The 20,586-nt window shown below is 38.9% G+C and overlaps 2 protein-coding genes and 1 long non-coding RNA gene across 7 annotated transcripts; all 3 read left to right on the plus strand.

The window, feature by feature from the left end:
- The first annotated feature begins 1,086 nt into the window (after positions 1-1,086).
- ubl7a (ubiquitin-like 7a (bone marrow stromal cell-derived)) lies at positions 1,087-5,284 on the plus strand. 2 transcript variants are annotated; one of them, XM_027020755.3, is made up of 10 exons: positions 1,087-1,506; positions 2,120-2,239; positions 2,343-2,425; positions 2,504-2,588; positions 3,137-3,194; positions 3,349-3,482; positions 3,677-3,726; positions 3,814-3,993; positions 4,642-4,752; positions 4,854-5,284. In XM_027020755.3, exons 1-10 carry the CDS (start codon positions 1,323-1,325, stop codon positions 4,989-4,991), a joined length of 1,143 nt encoding a protein of 380 aa, XP_026876556.1. In that variant the 5' UTR covers positions 1,087-1,322; the 3' UTR covers positions 4,992-5,284. The 2 variants fall into 2 exon arrangements, with proteins under 2 accessions (XP_026876556.1, XP_026876557.1); XM_027020756.3 differs by having other exon boundaries at positions 2,528-2,588.
- Positions 5,285-8,811: 3,527 nt separating this feature from the next.
- Positions 8,812-11,241, plus strand: LOC145657443 (uncharacterized). The gene is made up of 3 exons (XR_014123107.1): positions 8,812-9,029; positions 9,214-9,324; positions 11,117-11,241. It is a non-coding gene; the product is annotated as an uncharacterized LOC145657443 (long non-coding RNA).
- An 845-nt stretch (positions 11,242-12,086) lies between these two features.
- Positions 12,087-18,784, plus strand: acot19 (acyl-CoA thioesterase 19). 4 transcript variants are annotated; one of them, XM_027020753.3, is made up of 11 exons: positions 12,087-12,304; positions 13,215-13,419; positions 15,375-15,474; positions 15,571-15,761; positions 16,058-16,227; positions 16,311-16,430; positions 16,817-16,899; positions 17,386-17,479; positions 17,599-17,679; positions 17,965-18,106; positions 18,393-18,784. In XM_027020753.3, the coding sequence occupies exons 2-11, from the start codon at positions 13,224-13,226 to the stop codon at positions 18,521-18,523; spliced, it is 1,308 nt and encodes a 435-aa protein (XP_026876554.2). In that variant the 5' UTR covers positions 12,087-12,304; positions 13,215-13,223; the 3' UTR covers positions 18,524-18,784. The 4 variants fall into 4 exon arrangements, with proteins under 4 accessions (XP_026876554.2, XP_026876553.2, XP_081568170.1 ...); XM_027020752.3 differs by having other exon boundaries at positions 12,088-12,304; positions 12,837-13,419; XM_081712044.1 differs by having other exon boundaries at positions 12,090-12,304; positions 13,321-13,419.
- The last annotated feature ends 1,802 nt before the right edge of the window (positions 18,785-20,586 follow it).

The following is a 20,586-nucleotide window of genomic DNA, read 5'->3' on the forward strand; positions in this document are numbered from 1 at the left end:
CTGGTCCACTAGTGTGCACCATGGCAGCTGGCACTCACTGAACAGCATATCCAGCCAAGCAACCATCTGTCATTGCGAATAACAGCGTGACAGCAGCAATACAGGTCTGTGTGACATAATATTCCAACTAGCAGTAAGGAATGAATATAGCTGAGAATGAAGAGGACCCTTCTAACTTCATACAATATTTTATAAAACTGTCAAAAACATTTTAATACATAATCCCTGTAAATCTACAAAGAGTATTTAGGAAATATTCTGTTAAACGGATAAAAACAGACTAATGCTTTATTTATTTAGAGAACATTATAGAATGGTAACAGAACTGGTGGAAATTGTAAAAATTCTTCCTGCTGCTTCCATGTTGTCATATCTGAGAGTACCTTTAGCAACAACCTCATTCTACATGGCGCTGGATGAAGCTTTTCTACTGCAAGCCCCTGGCTACTTGACTCTTTCCGGCATGCTACAGTGACCACAGCCGATATATGGGACACAATCTGTCAGACATTATCCACAAATCAATAACCAAAATATAACTCACTGCCCATCTTATTATATTTTTAAATGATGCTATTCTCTGTCTACTGTTTTCACCCAAGTTGCTTAAGTGCACACTACTTAATTAATTATTCATTGTTCAGTCTAGTGTTTTAAAATATCAGATTCAATGTTAGATTATTTTGTGTGAATTTCCTAGCTCAGCATCTATCTATCTATCTATCTATCTATCTATCTGTCTGTCTGTCTGTCTGTCTGTCTGTCTGTCTGTCTGTCTATCTATCTATCTATCTATCTATCTATCTATCTATCTATCTATCTATCTATCTATCTATCTATCTATCTATCTATCTATCTATCTATCTATCTATCTATCTATCTATCTATCTAAGCATATTCGTATCTTAGATTCTTTCTGTTTGCTAATAAATGCATTGTACTTATAAATAAGAATAACGCGTATTTCTGTTTCTACGACAGCAGGCTATGCTTACAGTAGCCTAAGAATTAAACTACAATTCCCATACGCACCGTAACATGTACCGCTTACGTCTTTCCGCTAAAATGAAAACAGATGGAATTTGAGTATGGAACTTGCTTACTGAACGAGATGAGTAGAATGCTAGCTGCATCTTTTAAGCATCATTATGAATGACTGCTTACGTTTTATTGTTTGTCTTAAACGCGTTATGCGACCTTCTCTCCTTATTCACTTCAGAAAGCAGTTCCAGAGCCTCTAAGATAAGACAGTTATCTATGCAAAAGCGAATGTTTATCCTGGCGTGGAATACCGGTCACTGATTAGGCCATTGTTGTCAGAAATGGCTGTTTCGGAGTGGCGTTTGTCGTTGAAGCTAATGGACCAACCTTTCCTTCCAAAGTCAGTGCTTCAGTTTCCAGAGACAGAACTTGGCGACGTTTTTCCTGGAGAGTATCGGGTTGCGACTCTCAAGCAACTTGTTTCAGTGCAGTTACCAGATGTGATTCCGGATCCAGAGCTTATAGGTGGGTTATGGCTGCAATGCGTTTTAACCAATGCTTTGACAGAACTGTCCTGTTAGCTGGCTTATATTTCCACCATGAAATAGACTCATATACCTCTGTCAAAAAAACACAAAAAAAAACCAAACAAACAAAAACCCACCAGCAAATCACTGGATTCACTTCATTAAAGCTACACATATCACATAGATGGATCTGACATGTTCACAATTGCAGACTCCCAACAGCTTCCATGCAGACTTTCTCAGCCTAACTGAGACATTCTGCCCCATTGATCAGCAGTCAGTTTCTGACCACAAGACTACTGCTGGGGATATCATTTGGGTGGATGACCATTTACATAATGAATGCTTTCATGATAGTGGCATTGTATCATGTATGACTGTATAGGGTATGTCTGTATAGGGCACAGCAGTGTTGCTGGAGTTTTACAAATGTCAGCTGGGTTGACTGTGCCCTGCCACCCAAAATATCCCAGATAGTCTTGTGTTCAGAAACCAGCCACTGATACAGAGATGAAAGCTGGCAAGTGTAAACTGTGCATGGTAAGAGATTGACAATAGCCTATAGTGTGGGTGGTGTGTGGGTAAAGGCCTAAGACTATTATACATTACAGAGCTGGTGTACTGTGGCAGAAAACTGAGGGATGAGCTCACCTTAGACTCTTATGGGATCCAGTCAGGATCTACTATACACATCCTGAGGAAGTCATGGCCAGAACCTGAGATCCAGCCTGGTAGGCTTCTGCTGACCAAGAGCTACATTAAAGGTGGAAAAAACAGTCACAAGTAGCTGCACAATTAATCACTGATGGAAAAATCTCTAATGTATTGCTTCAGAGCCTGTCGACATGGTAACAGCTTTGAGAGAATTCCGTGTCCTTCAGGCAGCTCTTCACAACAGCACAGCCTACAGAGACTCGGTAGGGTTAACTTTACTGCAACTCAGGATCTAAGGAAACATTCACTCTAAGGAAATAAACTCCTGTGTTTTAACTTAGGTTTTTAAAATGCTGAACAACAAGGAGTCTTTGGATCAGATCATTGTGGCAACACCTGGTCTGAGTAGTGATCCAATGGCCCTAGGCAAGTTACTTATATATATTTACACATTTGAGAAAGCATGTTTCATTAGTAGTGTACACTGATTAATTTTAAACTTTATTAGATGTCAATTCTCTTTAGTTGTTGCCAATAGGCTGCCAGATGTTTTATATCAACTGTGAGTTGTTACAGAGTACATCTGGCAGATATTGATATAACTGATATATATGCACACACAAAATATCCAGACATTACAAACAAAACACAGGTTTTTCGGAGAACACTGGAAACATGGATTAACTGTACAGAGAACAAGACAAGTTACCATCAGTTGGTTAACAACTAGGTACCTTAACTGAAAGAGGATTGGTAGTCTATAGGTTCAGCTATCACATAGATGCACCTAATAAAATGGCAACTCGGTGTATTGTGCAGTTTTGCCAAAAGAATTTCCTAAAAGTACCCTAACACATCCTAACTTTGTGTGTTCAACGTGATATTTGTGTTATAACATATTTGTGTTATGGTCCTAGTGCTGTGAGACATTTAGTAACTTGGCTCTTGGTTTAAATGTGAATACTGTCCTTTAGGTGTCCTTCAAGACAAGGATCTCTTTGTGCAATTCACAGATCCCAGCATGCTTGACATGTGAGAAAAACTACCACGTTACTCAGGATTTTACAGATTCTGTATGGTCACATTATGTCCCCTATCTCTGTTTAGATGAAATACAGAGCAGTTTAAAATGCTCATAATAAGTTTAATTTAGATGAATTTCCCCACCTCTGTGTTTTTCCACTAGGTTGATTAACTCTCACCCAGCCCTAGTTAATGCCATTATTCTGGTGCTGCATTCTGTAGCTGGCAGTGTGCCCAGCCAGCAGAGTGCCAGTTCCTCCCGAAATGTGTCCTCCAATTCATACAGTGACATGCCAGGTAAAACAGGAATTTAAATGCAGCTCTAGTGTTGTACATAATTCTATATATAGTATATAATAATGGTGTACATAATTTTATTAGTTTTAGATTTTAGAGTAATTTTGCAGCATTATTGTGTTTAGCAGGCTTAGTATGCTGATACCAGTATACTAAAAAGAAGTCATTAAAGAGATCCTTTTTTTCACCTGCAGGAGGTATTCTCTTTGAAGGCATGTCTGATGATGAGGAAGAGTTCCAGTCGGTTAGACATCACATTCGTTATATAAATTGAGAAGGACATGTACTGGTGCTGTGCCATTTCTACTGAGTTAACTCGTCTGATCTGCAGGAGGGAAGTCATGGGCTGGCGTCCTCCAGTTCTGCAGGCTCTTCGGGTTTGAGGCCTGCTACTTTGGGGTATAGTGGAGCAGTGGGGCCCAGACCCATCACTCAGACTGAGCTTGCCACTGCTCTGGCCCTAGCCAGCACTCCAGACAACACTGCTGTTGCACCCACCGTAGGCAACCAGGTACACACAGTTCTAACACACTTGTAGCCTTTGTAGATTGTACTCGTATAACACAAACAAGCTAAGGACTCGGATATCACAGTTTCAGATGTAATCGAAACACAATCTATGGTGCTGTTTATGATCTTGCAACAACACTAAAGTACAATGTAACGCTAATCTCTATTTTGTTTAATGTTAAATTATAATGGAAGCACTGTTTTCAGGGAATAAAAAATGGTTTATTTTGGCTGTGTAATCCAGCCCTTTAGATATGTAATGATGCTCTGAGCAGGCATCTTATAGAGTCGATTGTCACATTCATTTAAAATATTAATCAGTGTTAAATAAAAACTTTAGAAATGTTCATTCTGTCTTGCAGGTAACCCAAACTGGAGTTAAATAGATACAGAATGTGCTATTATTTCTTAATGATTCATGGGATACATATTTTGAAATGATGGCTGATAGTCTGCATTTTTTAATTTATAAACCATTATAATACTGTGAGATTGTGGATCCACAATCAAAACACCTATTGTTGCATCCAGTGACTTCTGTAACTCATTTAGTTAAATATTGAAAGCCAGATTATGAGTTTATATGTTTGTGTGTCTTTATTTTACCTTTGTTTCAGGATTCTAATTCAAATTTCCATGTACTTGTTAGGGTGCTTCTTCAGGAGTTTCCCCTATGCCGACAGGAACTCCTATAACAAATGACCTCTTTAACCAGGCACTGCAGCAAGCCTTACAGGTGTCTAGCATATCTTCTCTGCAAGTGAGTACTAACCACAGCCTTTTTCCAATGTACTGAGCATGCCACACAGTGGCTTTGGTTGAAGATTTGTCTGTAAGAAGCCAACGGATGTGTGTTTTCAGAGTCAGTGGCAATTCCAAATCCAGCAGCTGCATGACATGGGCATTCAGGATGAAGAGCTAATCCTGCGAGCCCTACAGGCCACTGGGGGAGACATACAAGCTGCCCTGGAGCTCATTTTTGCAGGAGGAGCTCCATAGGTCCTTCCAGTCCACACTTGAAATCACTAGGAAACAATCCCTGACGTAGCTGATGGTTTTACTTGAAATCACATTTTACGATAATGAAGAGCTGGAGCACTGCTGTACAATGTTTGTATAGTTACATTTCATGGTGACTTATTCTGTCTGTAAAATACAAGCTGTTTGCACCTTCTCCCTCACATACCAATGTTTTATTTATTTTATTGACATTTATTATGTGAACAGAATTATGTCAAATGATCCACTCATGTTAATATTTGTATTAAATAACTTGTGTGACCAGTCAGTAATCCTGCCTATGAAATACCTTAGCATCTGACACTGGTTGTCTACTGCTCTTGGGACCAATTGCATTGCATGCACAAAGACTGTTGCTATATGTTAAGCATAGTGCTATGACATTTATTTTCCTGACAGCACAAATGGTTTTTGGTTTCGTCCAAGGTGGGAGGGTTAGATCAAAGAAACCGTAAGTCAGTGTAAATCAGGTAGTCTGTGTCGTTCCTAATTAGCTGTTCCCAGTTTATTTACTACATCAGCTCCATGGGAGGTTACTTTTTTCATCAGAAGCCCCTAATCAACTGTTACATAATTTACAGAGCAAAAAACTGAATCATGTAGGTCTAAGCAAAATCACTTCAGAAAGAACCGCAGTTTGCAATAACAAACTAGCTTGCGCGCATACCATTGGTTATTGTTATAGATTTCATTAAAGCACCAAAGCAATTCGTTTCAATATTTCCCTGATTTTACAGGGATCTGTATCTCCTGCCTGTGTCTATTACGACGCTGAAGTTTGTTACTTATTCGCAGCTTCTAATTCCTTTGGTTGCTTATTCGCAGCTTCTAATTCGGTCGCCGATGCTGGGTACGTATTCATAAAGGGAGTGTTCACGACGCATTCTTGCTGCGCACTTTGTTTTACAGACATGAATTAAATGAAGAAAAAAAAAGTTAAGAATATGTTAAGATCAGATTTAAATATAATTAAAAATATTTATTTTGTAAAATACTTATTATTTCAATTCATTCCAAGTGTATAATGTCATTTCAATTTGAAAATTGTTTAGACTGCATTAGAAAAAACAATTAAAAAAAAAAATTGTGTCTGGCTCTTGGTGATTTTATACAATAAAACTAACTGAGAACATGATACATTCAGTCATAGGTGTAGGTTTTTTGGTGGGGATTTGTGCCAATCATTAATTTCTGCTTACACTGCTCATATAATGTGTTAAGTTTGGTGGTGTAAGCAGAGTCCTCCCAAAGTTTAAATGAAACCTATACTGCTGGTAATAGTACCTAAATTTACAGAAAGAAGAAATACCAGATCACATTTGAGAGTTTAAATAACCACAGGCCAGATATAGGATATTTTCAATAGGGAGCAAGTCTCTTTGTGTGAGGAGAACTTGATTTTAGAAAGGCCCATGGTGATATCATACATCACAACTGGCAACATAACACATTGTGCAGACAGGTACAGGAATACAAAGGGGAAGTTTCACAGGCACACTGAAAGCCTAATTCCCTGTAATGAAGGTCTAATACATTGTAAGAAAAACTTGATTTTAGCCTGGCCCAAGATCATGTTATACCTCAAATCAAACTGGCAACATGGCACACTAAAAATACAGCACAATGGCAAGATGAGATATAAATGGGCCAGGCTAAAATCAAGTTTTTCTTACAGGGTTAGAACTCTTCTCCTTATTATGTATGATCAGCGGGAATTCCAGGATTTATACGTGGTGTTGCATCAAGGATGGAGTATGGGGTTCACCACTCCAAGAGTACAGGACAACTCCAGATAAGTTTAGCATGCTCAATTTATTACTAAAAATTGTGAAAATAAAGAAAAAGGGAAATAAATGGTTTTAAAAGTAAACAGCAGTTCAGTAGGACTCTAATTGTCCTTGAACATTAATTGAATATTGAACTATTAATTAACACTAGACTAGGCCTCAGTACCAGGGTAAAAGAGAATTAGACAATGCTCAGTTAGCAGACACTCAAATGAGTGAAGCTTCCATGACACCAACGTCCATCTTCTGTTCTACACCCCCTTAAAAACAGGAAGCCCTACCCTGAGATAAACCAACATTTCAGGCAGGTGACTCTACAGAAGAACAATAAAACCAATCTCAATATAATGCAATGTGTCAAAGTTAATCCTGTGCACATTTCAATGGCAATTACATCAATACATTTACCAGTAAATATCAACATTTATTAACTGAACTCTGTCCTTGTCTCTCCACATGTGTTTTCTTAGCTCCCCCTACCCTTGTATGGTCACGGGCCCTTCTGACCTGTACAGGGGTTGGAGCTGCTCCACCTTTCACTATTTTGGAAAGAGCATCTCAATAAGTCTACTTTTTCGGTTCACTTCATATTGTATCATGTATCACTAATGTCCAGCAGGTGACACAGTGATGGGGTAGCTCTCTGACTTTATCACAGATGGATGTGCTATTTGTCTGGCCCAACATGAATTAGTCCATCAGTATGCTTCTGAAATTTCCCCTTTGAATACTGATACCTGTGTGCAACATTGCTCAATGTGCACAACTTGAGGTGTAAAATGATCTTAGGCCAGGCTAAAACAAACTTTTTCTTACAGGGATGTGTTATGTTGCCACTTATCTGACACCTTTATCCAAAGCAACTTAACAATTAATGACTGAGTACAACTTGAGCAATTAAGGGTTAAGGGCCTTGCTCAGGGGCTCAACAGTGGCAACTTGGTAGTGGCGGGGTTTGAACCAGGAACCTTCCAATTACAAGTCAAGTACCTTAACCACTGAGCTGATGTTTGATATCACCAAGGGTCTTCCAAAAATCAAATGCTTCTTACACCACCCAACCTAAAACATTATATGAGTAGTGTGAGCAGAAATTAATAAAGGGGGCATGTCCCTCTTACCTACATCTTTTACTAAAACTGAATGTATCATATTCTCAGTTAGTTTTAATGCTCAAATTCACCAAAAGCCAGACAAAAAATAGGTTTTCCTTACATTACAAATACACCCTAAACAATTTGCATATTGAAATGACATTGAAAAAACTAATTGAAAAAGTAAATATTTTACAAAATAAATATTGTAATTATATTTAAATCTAATCTTTACATTCACAATATCAGGATGAGAACCAGAATCAATTCCTAACAGATTTATGATCACATCTTCATTTGAGTCATCCAGTAGAAATGCATCGTGAACACTTTCATTATTAATACGGAACCAAGATCATCCACCGAATAAGTAACTAAATGACTTGGAAGCTGCGAATAAGTAACAAACTTCAGCATCTTGTGTCTGCAGGCACGTTCGGAGCAGTTATGTAGGTAAATTTTAATGATTTTTTTTTTGGGAAGGGATAGCCTAATTCTAATTCATCACTTAAAAAACTCAGATGTAACTTTGACTTTTCTTCTGTTATCAAGTTAACCATATTAACTCTGTTCCTAAAATCTAAAACCGATAAAATGATGTATGCCATCATAATATACTATAGAGAGAGAATTATGTACAACACTAGAGCTGCATTTAAAATGGACTGTTTAAATTTCTCTTTTACCTGGCATGTCACTCTATGAATTGGAGGACACATTTCAGAAGGAAATGGCACTCTGCTGGCTTGGCACACTGCCAGCTACAGAATGCAGTACCAGTAAAATGGCATTAACTAGGGCAGCAGGTATTCTCTTTGAGGGCATGTCTGATGATGAGGAAGAGTTCCAGTCGGTTAGACATTCGTTATATAAATTGAGAAGAATATGTACTGGTGCTGTTAAGTTAGTCAACTGATCTGCAGCAGGGAAGTCAAAGGCAGCCAGCCTCCATTTGTGCAGACTCTTCAGATTTGAGGCCTGCTACTTCGTGGAGCAGTGGGGTCCAGTGGTTAAGGTACTTGCCTTGTATTTAGAAGATTGCTGGTTCAAGCCCAACCACTACCAAGTTGTCACTTTTGGGCCCCTGAGCAAGGCCCTTAACCCTCCATTGCTGAAGTTGTATGTGGACATTAATTGTAAGTCCCTTTGAATAAAGGTGTCATATAAATGAAATAACAGAACCATAACCAAAAAATGTTGATTGTGATTCTACTTATACATCTGAGAATAGTAATCTTTTGATTATGAGTTTATATGTTTGTGTGTCTTTATTTTACCTTTGTTTCAGGATTCTAATTCAAATTTCCATGTACTTGTTAGGGTGCTTCTTCAGGAGTTTCCCTTATGCTGACAGGAACTCCTATAACAAATGACCTCTTTAACCAGGCACTGCAGCAAGCCTTACAGGTGTCTAGCATATCTTCTCTGCAAGTGAGTACTAACCACAGCATTTTCACAATGTACTGAGCATGCCACGCAGTGGCTTTGGTTGAAGATTTTTCTGTAAGTTATTATTTAATCAAACAAACGTAATTACAGATATCACTGTGTAAAACAATGATATCAATAATTGTATTATTCAGGTTTGAAACTTCAGTTTTTCAAATAACTCAAAAAAGCATGCACACAACTCATCAAGAGAATCATCAAAGGGTGGCAGGGGATGGAGGAATGTTCACAATATACAGAAATTAGCTATGAACTGCACAGATTTTACATCTGTATCTCCTACCTGTGTGTATTATGTGATGCTTTAAAGTTAAGGCCAAAACCAACTTTTTCTTGCAGGGAGAGAATGCTTCACATTAGTTAACTCCTTATTTATCTGGCCCAAAGTCATTAAAGACCTTAAAGTTGATCTGGAATTTCAGCTTTTTCATTTGCCATGTGTTGTGTTGCTCAGTGTTCCATATTGCCAGTTCGATTTGAGGTATAGCATGATCTTGGGCCAGCTAAAATCAGGTTTTTCTTACATTACAGGGAATTAGCCTTTCAGTGTGCTTGTGAAATTTCCCCGTTGTGTTCCTTTACCTGTCTGCACAATGTATTATGTTGCCAGTTGCAATGTATGATATCACCATGGGCCTTACTAAAATCAAATTCTCCTTACACAAAGAGTTATTTAAACTCTCAAACCTGAGCTGGTATTTTTTCTTCCGATGTACTACCACCAGTGGCATAGGTTTCATTTCAACTTTGGGAGGACACTGCTCACACCACCTAACCTAACGCATTATATGAGCAGTGTAAGCAGAAATTAATGAAGGGGACACGTCCTACACCTACCTACACCTATGACGATGACTGGATGTATCGTGTTCTTATTTAGTTTTATTGTATAAAATCAACAAGAGCCAGACAACAAATAGGTTTTTCTTACCGTACAAATACACCCTAAATAATTTGCAAGTTGAAATGACAGAATGCATTGAAAAAATAAATCTTTTACAAAATAAATATTTAAATTATATTTAAATCCAATCTTTAGATAAGATCCAGAATCAATTCTTAACAGATTTATGATCAAATCTTCATTTAATTCATCTATGTCTGTTCAGCCGGTGAATAAGTAACCAAACGAATTGGAAGCTGCGAATAAGTAAGAAACTTCAGCGTCTTGTGGCTGTGGGCACGTTAGGAGCAGTTATTTTTTAATGAGTTTTGTTTTGGGAAGGGATAGACTAATTCGTCGCTTATAAAACTCCGATGTAACTTCGACCTTTCTTCCGTTATCTAGTTAACCATATTAACTCTGTTCCTGTGTACCATGGGAGCCAAGTCTGTCACGTACACACCTAGTTGATTTTTTATTTTTTTTGTAATCCATCACATATTATCGATATTATCGTGTTTATACATTTCTTTTAAAACTGTTAATTTGCTAAACGTAGTGCAGTTAAACGATGTAACGTGTATAAAACCTAGCTGCTGTCGTAACACTAAAGCGTTAATACAATATTAGCGCGAATAATTTTGAAGTCTTATTGTAATTTGTCATTTTATATTTTTAAGCATTGCTTAAAATAATGAAATGTGTATTTTCTCTATTTTCTATTTATGTTCCATTGTCTAAATGTTTAGGTCAAATAGTAATTTGTTATTTGTGAAGATTTTAACACTGCTTCTAACGCTTGATCATATTTGTTATACTTATGTTAGGCTACTTACACTGCCTGGCCAAAAAAAAGGTCACACACTAATATTTTTGTTGGACCACCTTTAGGTTTGATTACGGCACGCATTCGCTGTGGCATCGTTTCCACAAGCTTCTGCAATGTCACATTTATATCTGTCCAGAGTTGCATTAATTTTTTCCCCTACGAGCTTGTATTGATGATGGGAGATTTGGAACACTGCGCAAAGTCTTCCCCAGCACATCCCAAAGATTCTCAGTGGGGTTCAGGTTTGGACTCTGTGGTGGCAAATCCATTTGTGAAAATGATGTCTCATGCTCCCTGAACCACTCTTTCACAATTTGAGCCCAATGAATCCTGGCATTGTCATCTTGGAATATGCCTGTGCCATGAGGGAAGAAAACCTGTCACACACTCACACACAGTTGACGCGCTCATGTTTGTATGTCATCACAGTAAATGACCAGAGGACCAGACCTGCTTGATGCCTCTTAATTTGAACACCGCGAGAAAACAACCAGGATCACAACCAGTAGACAGAATAGGGTTATATAAAATACGACTTTAAAAGAATTAAATTTATGGTAACAGCAAATGGCTAAATCGATAGTGTTGGGTAGGACCTAAGCAGAACATTGTCGCCACCAGTACTGATGAAGTATCCATTACCCAGTAATGCCATATTTGCTGGAATTCCTCATTTGTACAAGCGCCATAGATGGAAGATTCAGTGTTTTGTATCAGCACAAACAGCCGTTCTTCTGGCGCTAAGTAGGCTCTTTGTATCAGTTGTTTCTTAAACACGGACTACATTTTCTTACGTGTTTCAATACGCCCATTTCATTTAGCTTTGCATACTGAACGTGTATATGTCAGTATACGTCGTTCCATAAAGGTGAACAAAACCAAACCAGTTTCGCATAAAACAGCAGAGAAGTTCCTGCAGCATGACGTTCGGCGCAGAGAAGACACATAAGATATGCGTGAGTCATCGAGTAAACTCATTACACTTTTCCGTAATGAGAGAACCAGCTCCATGAACTGTTTACGTCGGAGCATTTCACAGCGTTGTCTGCAGTTCCAAGCATGACCACAGTATCTAAATCTAAATAAATTAGCCCACGGTTAAGTTCATGTTACTTCGCGTTGAATAATGTTACATATTACCAAGTTTATTGTACTTTGCTTTATTTCTGCATTCACGACAACTGGATTTTTCCAACATGGATCCTCATACTTCTCACATTATAGCCATCACGCACATTCAGGGGTCTGATGTAAGTATTGAATATTCACTGTAAAATGGCGTTTATTTTGCTACTGAGCTAGCATTAAAAGATCATTGACAGTTTCTATGCGATACGCGTTTAAGATGAGAGAGCAGTGTAGGAGGTCAATGTACACTGGATTATTTGGCCCAGCTAATCACATGACATCTTACTTAACTGTATATCAGAAAATCTTGTTTAGCTAGCCTATATATATTAAAATTTCAGTGTTGCATTCTGTCGCCTCCCTTTTTATTTGGTGCTATGCAATTTAACACATCAAAAATAAACAGTAAACTCACCAGGATAATGTATTAATATATAAAAGCATAGTATTTTATGTACCACAGTATCTGTACATAAAACAATACGCTGGTGTGCCCTTTTTGTGAGTTTGGTTAAAAATAGTCTTGTGGAAAACTAATTAACCTTTCAATTATCAACGTATCAACCAATATCTAGGAATTTCATATATGAAACTTGAACGAGTGCTTAAGACGGGGGAAAAAGACTAAAAGCACGCTGTTCTTACTTTTCACAGCCATGTTGAAGTGGCGTCACAGAATCTCATCTAGGAAAAGTCGGAGCTCTCGAAAAACTACGACTTCCCGAGAAGGAATTACTAGATTGGTGTCCGTTCAAATGAATTTTTCCAACTTGGAAATGGGAAGTTTCCGACTCCCTACTTGGCCATGAATGTAGCAGTTGACGTACATATATTAGCTAGCCTAACCTACTGGCCAGCAATGATTTACACACCAACTCCGCCTTTTTAGATAAGGACTTTTAATAAAACCTGACCTTCATACTGGTGGGCTGTTAGTCACAATATCATGTCCGCAGGCCACGTAAATTCACAATTCATCAACCTGCTTAAACAACCGGGGTTTTGTTTTCTTTTTTTTTGTTGTTGTTTTAGCGTTAGAAAATGGACAATAAGAGACCTTGCCCCTTGCTTTCTGTTGCCCCACGTCGTGGTATGCTCGATGATGGTCTGGACGTCCACGTTCAGTATTTGCTTCCAGGGCTTCCAGTCACCCTGCATGCGTTGATTCATTCGGAGGACGACGACTTTTGGGAAGCGTTTGGCCATTACGTCAGTGATGCCTCGGGAGTTGTACACGGTACATATGCCATGTTTTCACACTTGTTGGGAATAGTTGGTTCGCACCAAGGACCGATTTTTGGCTTATGGTGGAGGGGCTCATTATCGCTGGCTTGCTTTCACACAGAAGAATACCATCCTAACTAGTCTACTCGCGACCGCCTAAAACGCAGAAAGTGGCGTTTCGCTGAAAATTTGATCTCCGCAGGCAAAGCATATGTGAGAAGGTGTGGCCTGTGATTGCCGCAGCTAGAAATAAAGCGACGAACAGTAGAGTCGAAGTCACTTTATCAGTCCCAGCTTCTTCCAATGGACACGTAAATTTCACGTACACGGATGTCACAAATAGACATGGTTTCCGGTTGTTTGAGTAGTAATTATATCATGTTCATATTTTTATGTCACCATTAGCAGTTAAAGCTCTATCAATCTTTTAGCAAAAAACTTTAACCAAAGTTTAGGCTTATATTGGAAGCTAAATCGTTGGACAATAGATTTCCTAGAAATCTATTCCCATGGTCCCAGACCATTAACAGGTTTATGAAACATGATTTCATACTTTTTAATTATGCTTAATTATACTACGTGGATTTCCTTTTTGGAATTCTACTTAATTATACTACTGGAGATTTCCTTTTACGGTGAGACCCCGGTGTTGAGGTGGCTCACGAACCCAGGTCCTTCCATAGTTTGTTGTCAGCCGGATGGAGTAACAGCCTCCAGGCTATTGTGCGCGATACCCCCTGTGGTTCCCCTGACATCCTCAATCACGAAATCCCAAGTTTTGTGCTGGAAGTTTTCCTGGACAGGTTAGAGAAACAATATAATAATTGCAGCTATTGCTGTGCTATGAATTGACTCAAAGGCAACGGTAAAAAACCCCAAAAATTAAAGTTTATTCAAAGACTCAGCCTGAGGGCGTCTCAGTTACACACAGAAGCGTCTAAGGGACAGGCACTTGGTGTGTGTAATGGAGAGGGCGACTTCCCCCTCTCTCTGCCCACCTTTTTACTGTTCATCCAAAGCAAAGAGAAACAGGAATTTCTCCCTGCTAGGGATTGTTTTGTCCTGCTGCCCCAACTTCCCAGCACCAGCATCAAGAACCTCGGTGAGTCAGATAGTGGACAAGGTCGGGGTCAGAGAGACATGAGGAAGTGCCTGTAATGTCTTAACTTACTGCACAAACTGTTCAAGAGGTCGATTAACTATAGATTTTCCTCAAAAATTACTGGTTTAAAGCACTGACTGAAGACTAGGACTGATTTGGAACTAGCTGTGAGCTTTTTAAGTATGAGGTAGGCAGATGTCTAAGAAAGTATGGGAGGTTTTTAGCAAGGTACAGGAGTTATGAAGAAAATATAATAACTAAAATTAAAACACTTGCCCAACAAACCCTTGAAGTCTCTCAGACTCTGAAAATTAGATTTCCTATTTTGTCGAAATCAGACAGGCTAGAGGACTAGGGAAAAAAACTCAACATATATTTTTCAACTAGACAACTCTTATATTAAGACTAAACCAATACAAAGATTAAACATAAACATAAATGGAAATATTACTGATGACCTAAAGGAAATAGCTGGTTATTGTTCCAATTTTTGTAGCAAGTTATATAAGTCAAAGAATATATTTAATTCGATGCAATAAGTAACAGCAATCACAAAAAATGAACAAATCATGCAACCCCACACTATACGCCAGGAGTGGATAGCTTCCACATACGTACCGAACTCTAGACCATGGATTTCAATCGGACCAGAAAACAAATTTCGGAACCATTCCTAAGCCCATACAGCTTTCACACTTGACGGGGCCTACCAAACTCGCAGAGCAAATGGTCCTGGATGCTGAACAAAAAATGCTCTAGTGTGAAAAGGATCTTACAATGTTTAACTTGTTCATACAATTTCCCCTATGTTTGCTATCTACATGTTAGTAAGTGAGCACAAATATATAATATTTGCTATTTCTCAGTTTCTGAAGATGCCTGCCTTGGTGGATCATACAGTGGTGTTGAACCCGCGGGCCTACTGTGGAGCATGAGACCTATTGCTGGAAGCAGGACTGGGCTCAGGTTCAAATAAATGTGTTCTTCAGGAATTCTGTACATTAGATTGATAACCCTTATATTGTTCATTTTGAGCTTTGTTTTTTAATTGCTTTATGAAAGGTTTCGAAAGATTGATACTTGCACGCCAATTGAGGTGCACATATCGGTGTACGATGGCCATCTAAATGAAGGGTTCCAGAAAAAATCTTCTCTGGCCTCTGTTGTTGTACAGAGATGGTACATGGCCTCTGGAATCCAGAAGGTTGATGTCAGGGAAAAAGGATTAAAAGGGACCCTTTTCATCCCACCAGGTATGAGCGACAGATTATTAGATTGATATAATTGTCTATAATCTTTATGTTTTTAGGGTAGGAGTCTCCAATTTTATTTCAACTACTGTCTATTTAGAATTTTTTTAATTAACTTAATTCCTCAAAGCACTTTAGAAGAACATTGCAGCCTCACTGGTTGATGTACATAGTAGCCAGATCATACCTTGCCATAATAACAAAATTGAATGACTGTATTGGGTATGATTTCTCATTTGCAGAAACAGGGCGTTTCAGAGCCTATGTAATGCATCTTTAGAGCTTATGATGTTCTTTAGGTCCTGGGCCTTTTCCTGCTGTCCTGGACCTCTGGGGTGGAGGAGGAGGTCTAGTGGAGTATCGCTCTGCTCTGCTGGCATCCAAAGGTTATGTCTCATTAACCTTGGAGTACATTGGCCTTGTGAATGCCGATGGCAAGCCATATAATGTGGGCAGTGACTATTTTGAGGTATTGACACTTTGGCAGTGTAGCTGCGCATAGTAAGAAATGAGAACGCATGGCAGCAACATGATGTCTCTTGTCTGTGACAGGCTGCCTTCACTGTGCTGAAGCAGCACCCGAAGGTGTGTCCTGAAAGAGTGGCCATGATGGGTTTGTCTTTTGGTGCTTCTGTGACACTGGGTATGGCAGCGTACTCCTCAGTGATAAAGGTAGACCAGCCAAAGTTGTTACATTTATCTTTATTACACCTTGGGGACCTTTGCTCTTGTTAAAAATATCTTATTGAAGCAATAGTTGAGGATGCACTTATAATCTCATACACAGACTCAATAGTTAAACCTGGTGTTGTGTGTGTGTGTGTGTGTGTGTGTGTGTGTGTGTGTGTGTGTGTGACCTTAAGTGATTGATTCAGTGTGTCTGTAAATGCTGGCTCATAGGTCATCTGGTATAGGCAATCACAAGTTTATTACAAGTTAGGAGTGTCTTTCTGTGTAGTGCAAAGCGGAGACAAATATATTTATGGCAAAGACAAGGGTGTATTTCAGCAAAGGAATGTAATATGCCACTTTTCTGACCTCCTCACTTTCCTTTTCAGCCCAGATGTGTAATCTGTATTAATGGAAGCCATATTATGCCTGTCAATGGATCGCTGTCTGATGTCTTTGATGCAATCAAAAAGTGAGCTATCAGAATACAGACTTTCCCTTAAGTCTTAATGAATCCTGTATCCAGTGCATGAACAGATTGCACTGAGTGGCTGGTTATATCATGTGCACTTACCTTACAGTTGTATTATGCACAACTGTCTGCCATTAGCATTTGACAAAGTACAACTGGCTGTTGGGCGTTTGCCACTACTGATGTATGCAGCAATTAGTCAAGTGAGAGACATTAGCTTCTTGAGAACACATGATAAAACCAGCCACTTAGTGCATCTCACAGAGGAGACATTCACTGGATATTTTGTATGTACTTTCAAATATTTACCTAAGAAGCTAAATTACCACAAGCTAGAGAACATTGCATCTGCTTATTTTCAGTGTTTTTGGCACATCTGCACACACACAGTTTTGATTTTATATATTTAACTATATTTTCTTTGTTTCTATTTTCTGCAGTTGAGAGTTCACCAACAAATGTTTCTTGTATTTTTTTTTTTGTAAGGAATGTGAAGAACACCCGCTATGATGAGGAGCAGAGAATCATTTGGCGGGATTTGCTGCTGCCAGTACCAGAAGACCCTTTAAAGAAAGTTGACGTGAGGATTCATGACTGCCACATTAATTAGATCATCATTTTATACATTTTCTGATGTTCAGCATAACTGCACATGCTTATGAAGTCTCTTGCATGTATGTAAAACTTTGTTTTAACCAGATGGGATGTATCACATGCCCTGTTTTATTGATCGTTGGTGAGGATGATCAAAACTGGCCAGCAAAAGAATCTGCAGAGGATGTGAGTAGAGGTGCTAATACAGTTCCTAATCATTATTTTAGTGATTACTCTATTGGCCACATAATCCAATAGTCTTTGTGTCTTATGTAATTCATTTCACATTTGAGCAAGAATGCCTCTACACTTCTGGAGCGCCACAATGCTGAACATGATAAGCTGACAACCTTTGTCTGGTCTGTTAAACTAGACAAACAGCTCACCATTGTAGTGCTGTAGTGTACCAGATTGCACCAGTACCACAGAGAATGTAGACGTAGCGTCAGTACCTCCCTCTAATATGCCCAGATAAAGAAGATGATGAAGCGAGCTGGGAATAGTCATTTGCTGACTGTACTTTCCTATCCTGGAGCTGGCCACCTCATTGAGCCTCCCTACAGCCCTCACGTCCGAGCCAGTAACTTCATCCTGCAAGAGACAAAAGAAAAAGGTAACCTTCCATCCCAGTATGTGTTTGAAGACCTGGAAGATTATTGTGCTATCAAAGGGGTGAAGGCTGTGCTACACAACTGAGTTCCAAGCTCCTGTGATTTTTGCCAATTTTAATAAGTGTCTGTGTAGAACTTACAAAACAGTCTACATTCCCTGTGGCGGTCCTGAAGCGGGATCATCCCTGCCCTATTTACTGCACATATATTAAGAGTAAAAATTAAACTTGGCTCCCGAGCTCATAACAAACTAGAGCATGCAATACCCTTTTGTTGTTTCTGTTGCAGTGGTGGTGCTTTGGGGTGGACAGACCAAGCCTCACTGTCTAGCGCAGGAAGATTCCTGGCACAAAACTCTGGCTTTTCTGGAACAGCACCTCTACAGTAACACCGCTGTGGTATCCAGGGCCAGTCTTTAAGGCCAGATGTGCATGGAAACTGACTCAAAACAGCTGGGAATATAATTTTCTGCTTAGATTTCTCATGAAATATTTGTCAGAAATGTTTATCAGATTGAAAAAAAGTTAATTTTCTTTAAAAACAGTCACTTTAAAAATCTGTTAAAAAAATCTTTTAATTATTTTTTCAATTTTCTAAACAGTATGGCCAAGTGTGTCCCTGATGTATCAACTTGAACAGAATCTCAAGAAGTTGATTAAAAAAACAAAACAAAACTTTTATTCAGAGATTGTTTTTGACTTTGTGCAAATATAGAATGGAAAAGTGTGCAGATTGATGAATACACAATTTTTAAATAAATGTTTTTCTTTTCTAATGGAACTTTACAGTAGCAATGCTGTAATTACCCAGAGTGCAGAGGTAAAAGTCACTTTTCTTTCTGTTTCGGCTTTTGCATTCCAGCCTTTGAAACAGTCATAGTTAAATTCCGCACTTGGGGTCTGCACTGCTAAACCATGGCTGTGTTTTATGAGTCACAGCCTCAAGATGGGCAAGTGGCTCCCTGTCTGACTCACTTTTAGCTGTCACAAGGTCAATGCGACACCTCAAATGTGGACTGCTAGGAAAACAGTGGCTCTTACTGGCCCACTACATCATTTACAGGTAGACTACATTACACTGCCAAAGTGTAAGGGGAAAAAGATGTACTGATAGTTGTTGACAAATGCCTCACTGGATAGAAACCTATCCAAGAGCAAAATTCACTGCCACTCACACTGCTTTTTTTTGGGGGGTCAATACTGAAAATCAGTATTAAACACTGCACGTAGTTTTCTCTCTCACCATCTCTCTCTCTTTTTCTCTCTCTCTCTCTCTCTGGTTTGTGTCAAGCATCATCTTTGCTGATGATGTAACTAAAGAAGTTATAGTATACTCAGGGACTGTAAAGGTGCATAGTGTGTAATGAACATAAGGGATAGGCGGAAAGCTTCATGAGTAGACTGAGTTTATTCAGGCACAGTAATTCCACACTCAGAAATCCAAAACTAGTCAACAGAATCAACCTGGAAGAGACAAAAGCAAAGGACAGATGCAGCATGAGACAATCAGCAGTACTTTACAAAGAGAAACTAGCATTTAGTGCATTTGTACAGGGATTCTGTTGATTTATCCTGCCTATTAAAGAGTACTGCACATACACCCTTCACCATTATGTGTTTCTGTTAAGATTTTTTAAATTCATGTTTTTTTTTTTGTTTCTGTAAATAATAAATACTGTAAACTTTGTATTGAAAACAATGCAATGTAAAGTTGCATTGCATTTGTAATATTAATTCAGGTATATTCTAGCTACAGATATATGTACTACATGAACCCGGCATAGTGTTATATTTGCTTTTTGGTAGTCCTAAAGTGTACATGCTCTTAACAGTTGCTAAAAGCAACTTCTTTATTCACATTCCTTATAGCTACAAAAGCCTGCCATACTTCAGATTACACCTGCTGGATGTGCTGTGGTAGAACATTTCAGCAAAGTAGGACAAATACCAGAAGACTGATCCTAACATGTCCACCACGAACTGCAGGTGTGGGTGGTGCCAGGGTGCAGCAGAAAGAACAGTAGGCCACACCAAGAGTGGCAAATCCTAAAACAGCGTCCCATGTTGGACAGTATCACATAATATATTTCCTCCTTTACAGATTATTGGGGGGGGGGGGTTCCCTGTAACTATGAAAACCCTCTGGGCTAGGCTTGTAAGTCTTTAAATCTGCCTGGATAGTTTACTTAATATTTTCCTCATAGATTTTAAGGGATTGTGTGCATATACATTGCTATAGTATTTAATAGGCAATGTGCAATTCTGATGGATAAATGAACACCTCCTCAAATAAGCATTTGCATGATCTCTTTCATTTGAACAGTTACAACCACTGTAAAAAGAAAATGTTAAGCGTAGGCCTTTCCCACAACAGATCCTCCATGGTCACCTCCATCCTCTGGTCATTTTGCCATGACAAGCATAAATCAGCACTCAAATGGAACACTATCCCCTTTTACCATGGAGCCCTGTGGCTCCTTTCC

The sequence above is a fragment of the Electrophorus electricus genome, chromosome 4 (genome assembly GCF_041902795.1).
Source record: "Electrophorus electricus isolate QZ-2024a chromosome 4, ASM4190279v1, whole genome shotgun sequence".
NCBI lineage: Eukaryota > Metazoa > Chordata > Actinopteri > Gymnotiformes > Gymnotidae > Electrophorus > Electrophorus electricus.

Bases quoted from the DNA above. Each gene is read 5' to 3' on its own strand.
- ubl7a (XM_027020755.3), top strand. From the start codon at position 1,323: ATGGCTGTTTCGGAGTGGCGTTTGTCGTTGAAGCTAATGGACCAACCT. The intron at 1,507-2,119 runs GTGGGTTATGGC...TATACATTACAG, and splicing joins TCCGGATCCAGAGCTTATAG to AGCTGGTGTACTGTGGCAGA. The intron at 2,426-2,503 runs GTAGGGTTAACT...GTTTTAACTTAG, and splicing joins GCACAGCCTACAGAGACTCG to GTTTTTAAAATGCTGAACAA.
- acot19 (XM_027020753.3), top strand. From the start codon at position 13,224: ATGGACAATAAGAGACCTTGCCCCTTGCTTTCTGTTGCCCCACGTCGT. The intron at 15,762-16,057 runs GTATGAGCGACA...GATGTTCTTTAG, and splicing joins GACCCTTTTCATCCCACCAG to GTCCTGGGCCTTTTCCTGCT. The intron at 16,431-16,816 runs GTAGACCAGCCA...TTTCCTTTTCAG, and splicing joins CGTACTCCTCAGTGATAAAG to CCCAGATGTGTAATCTGTAT.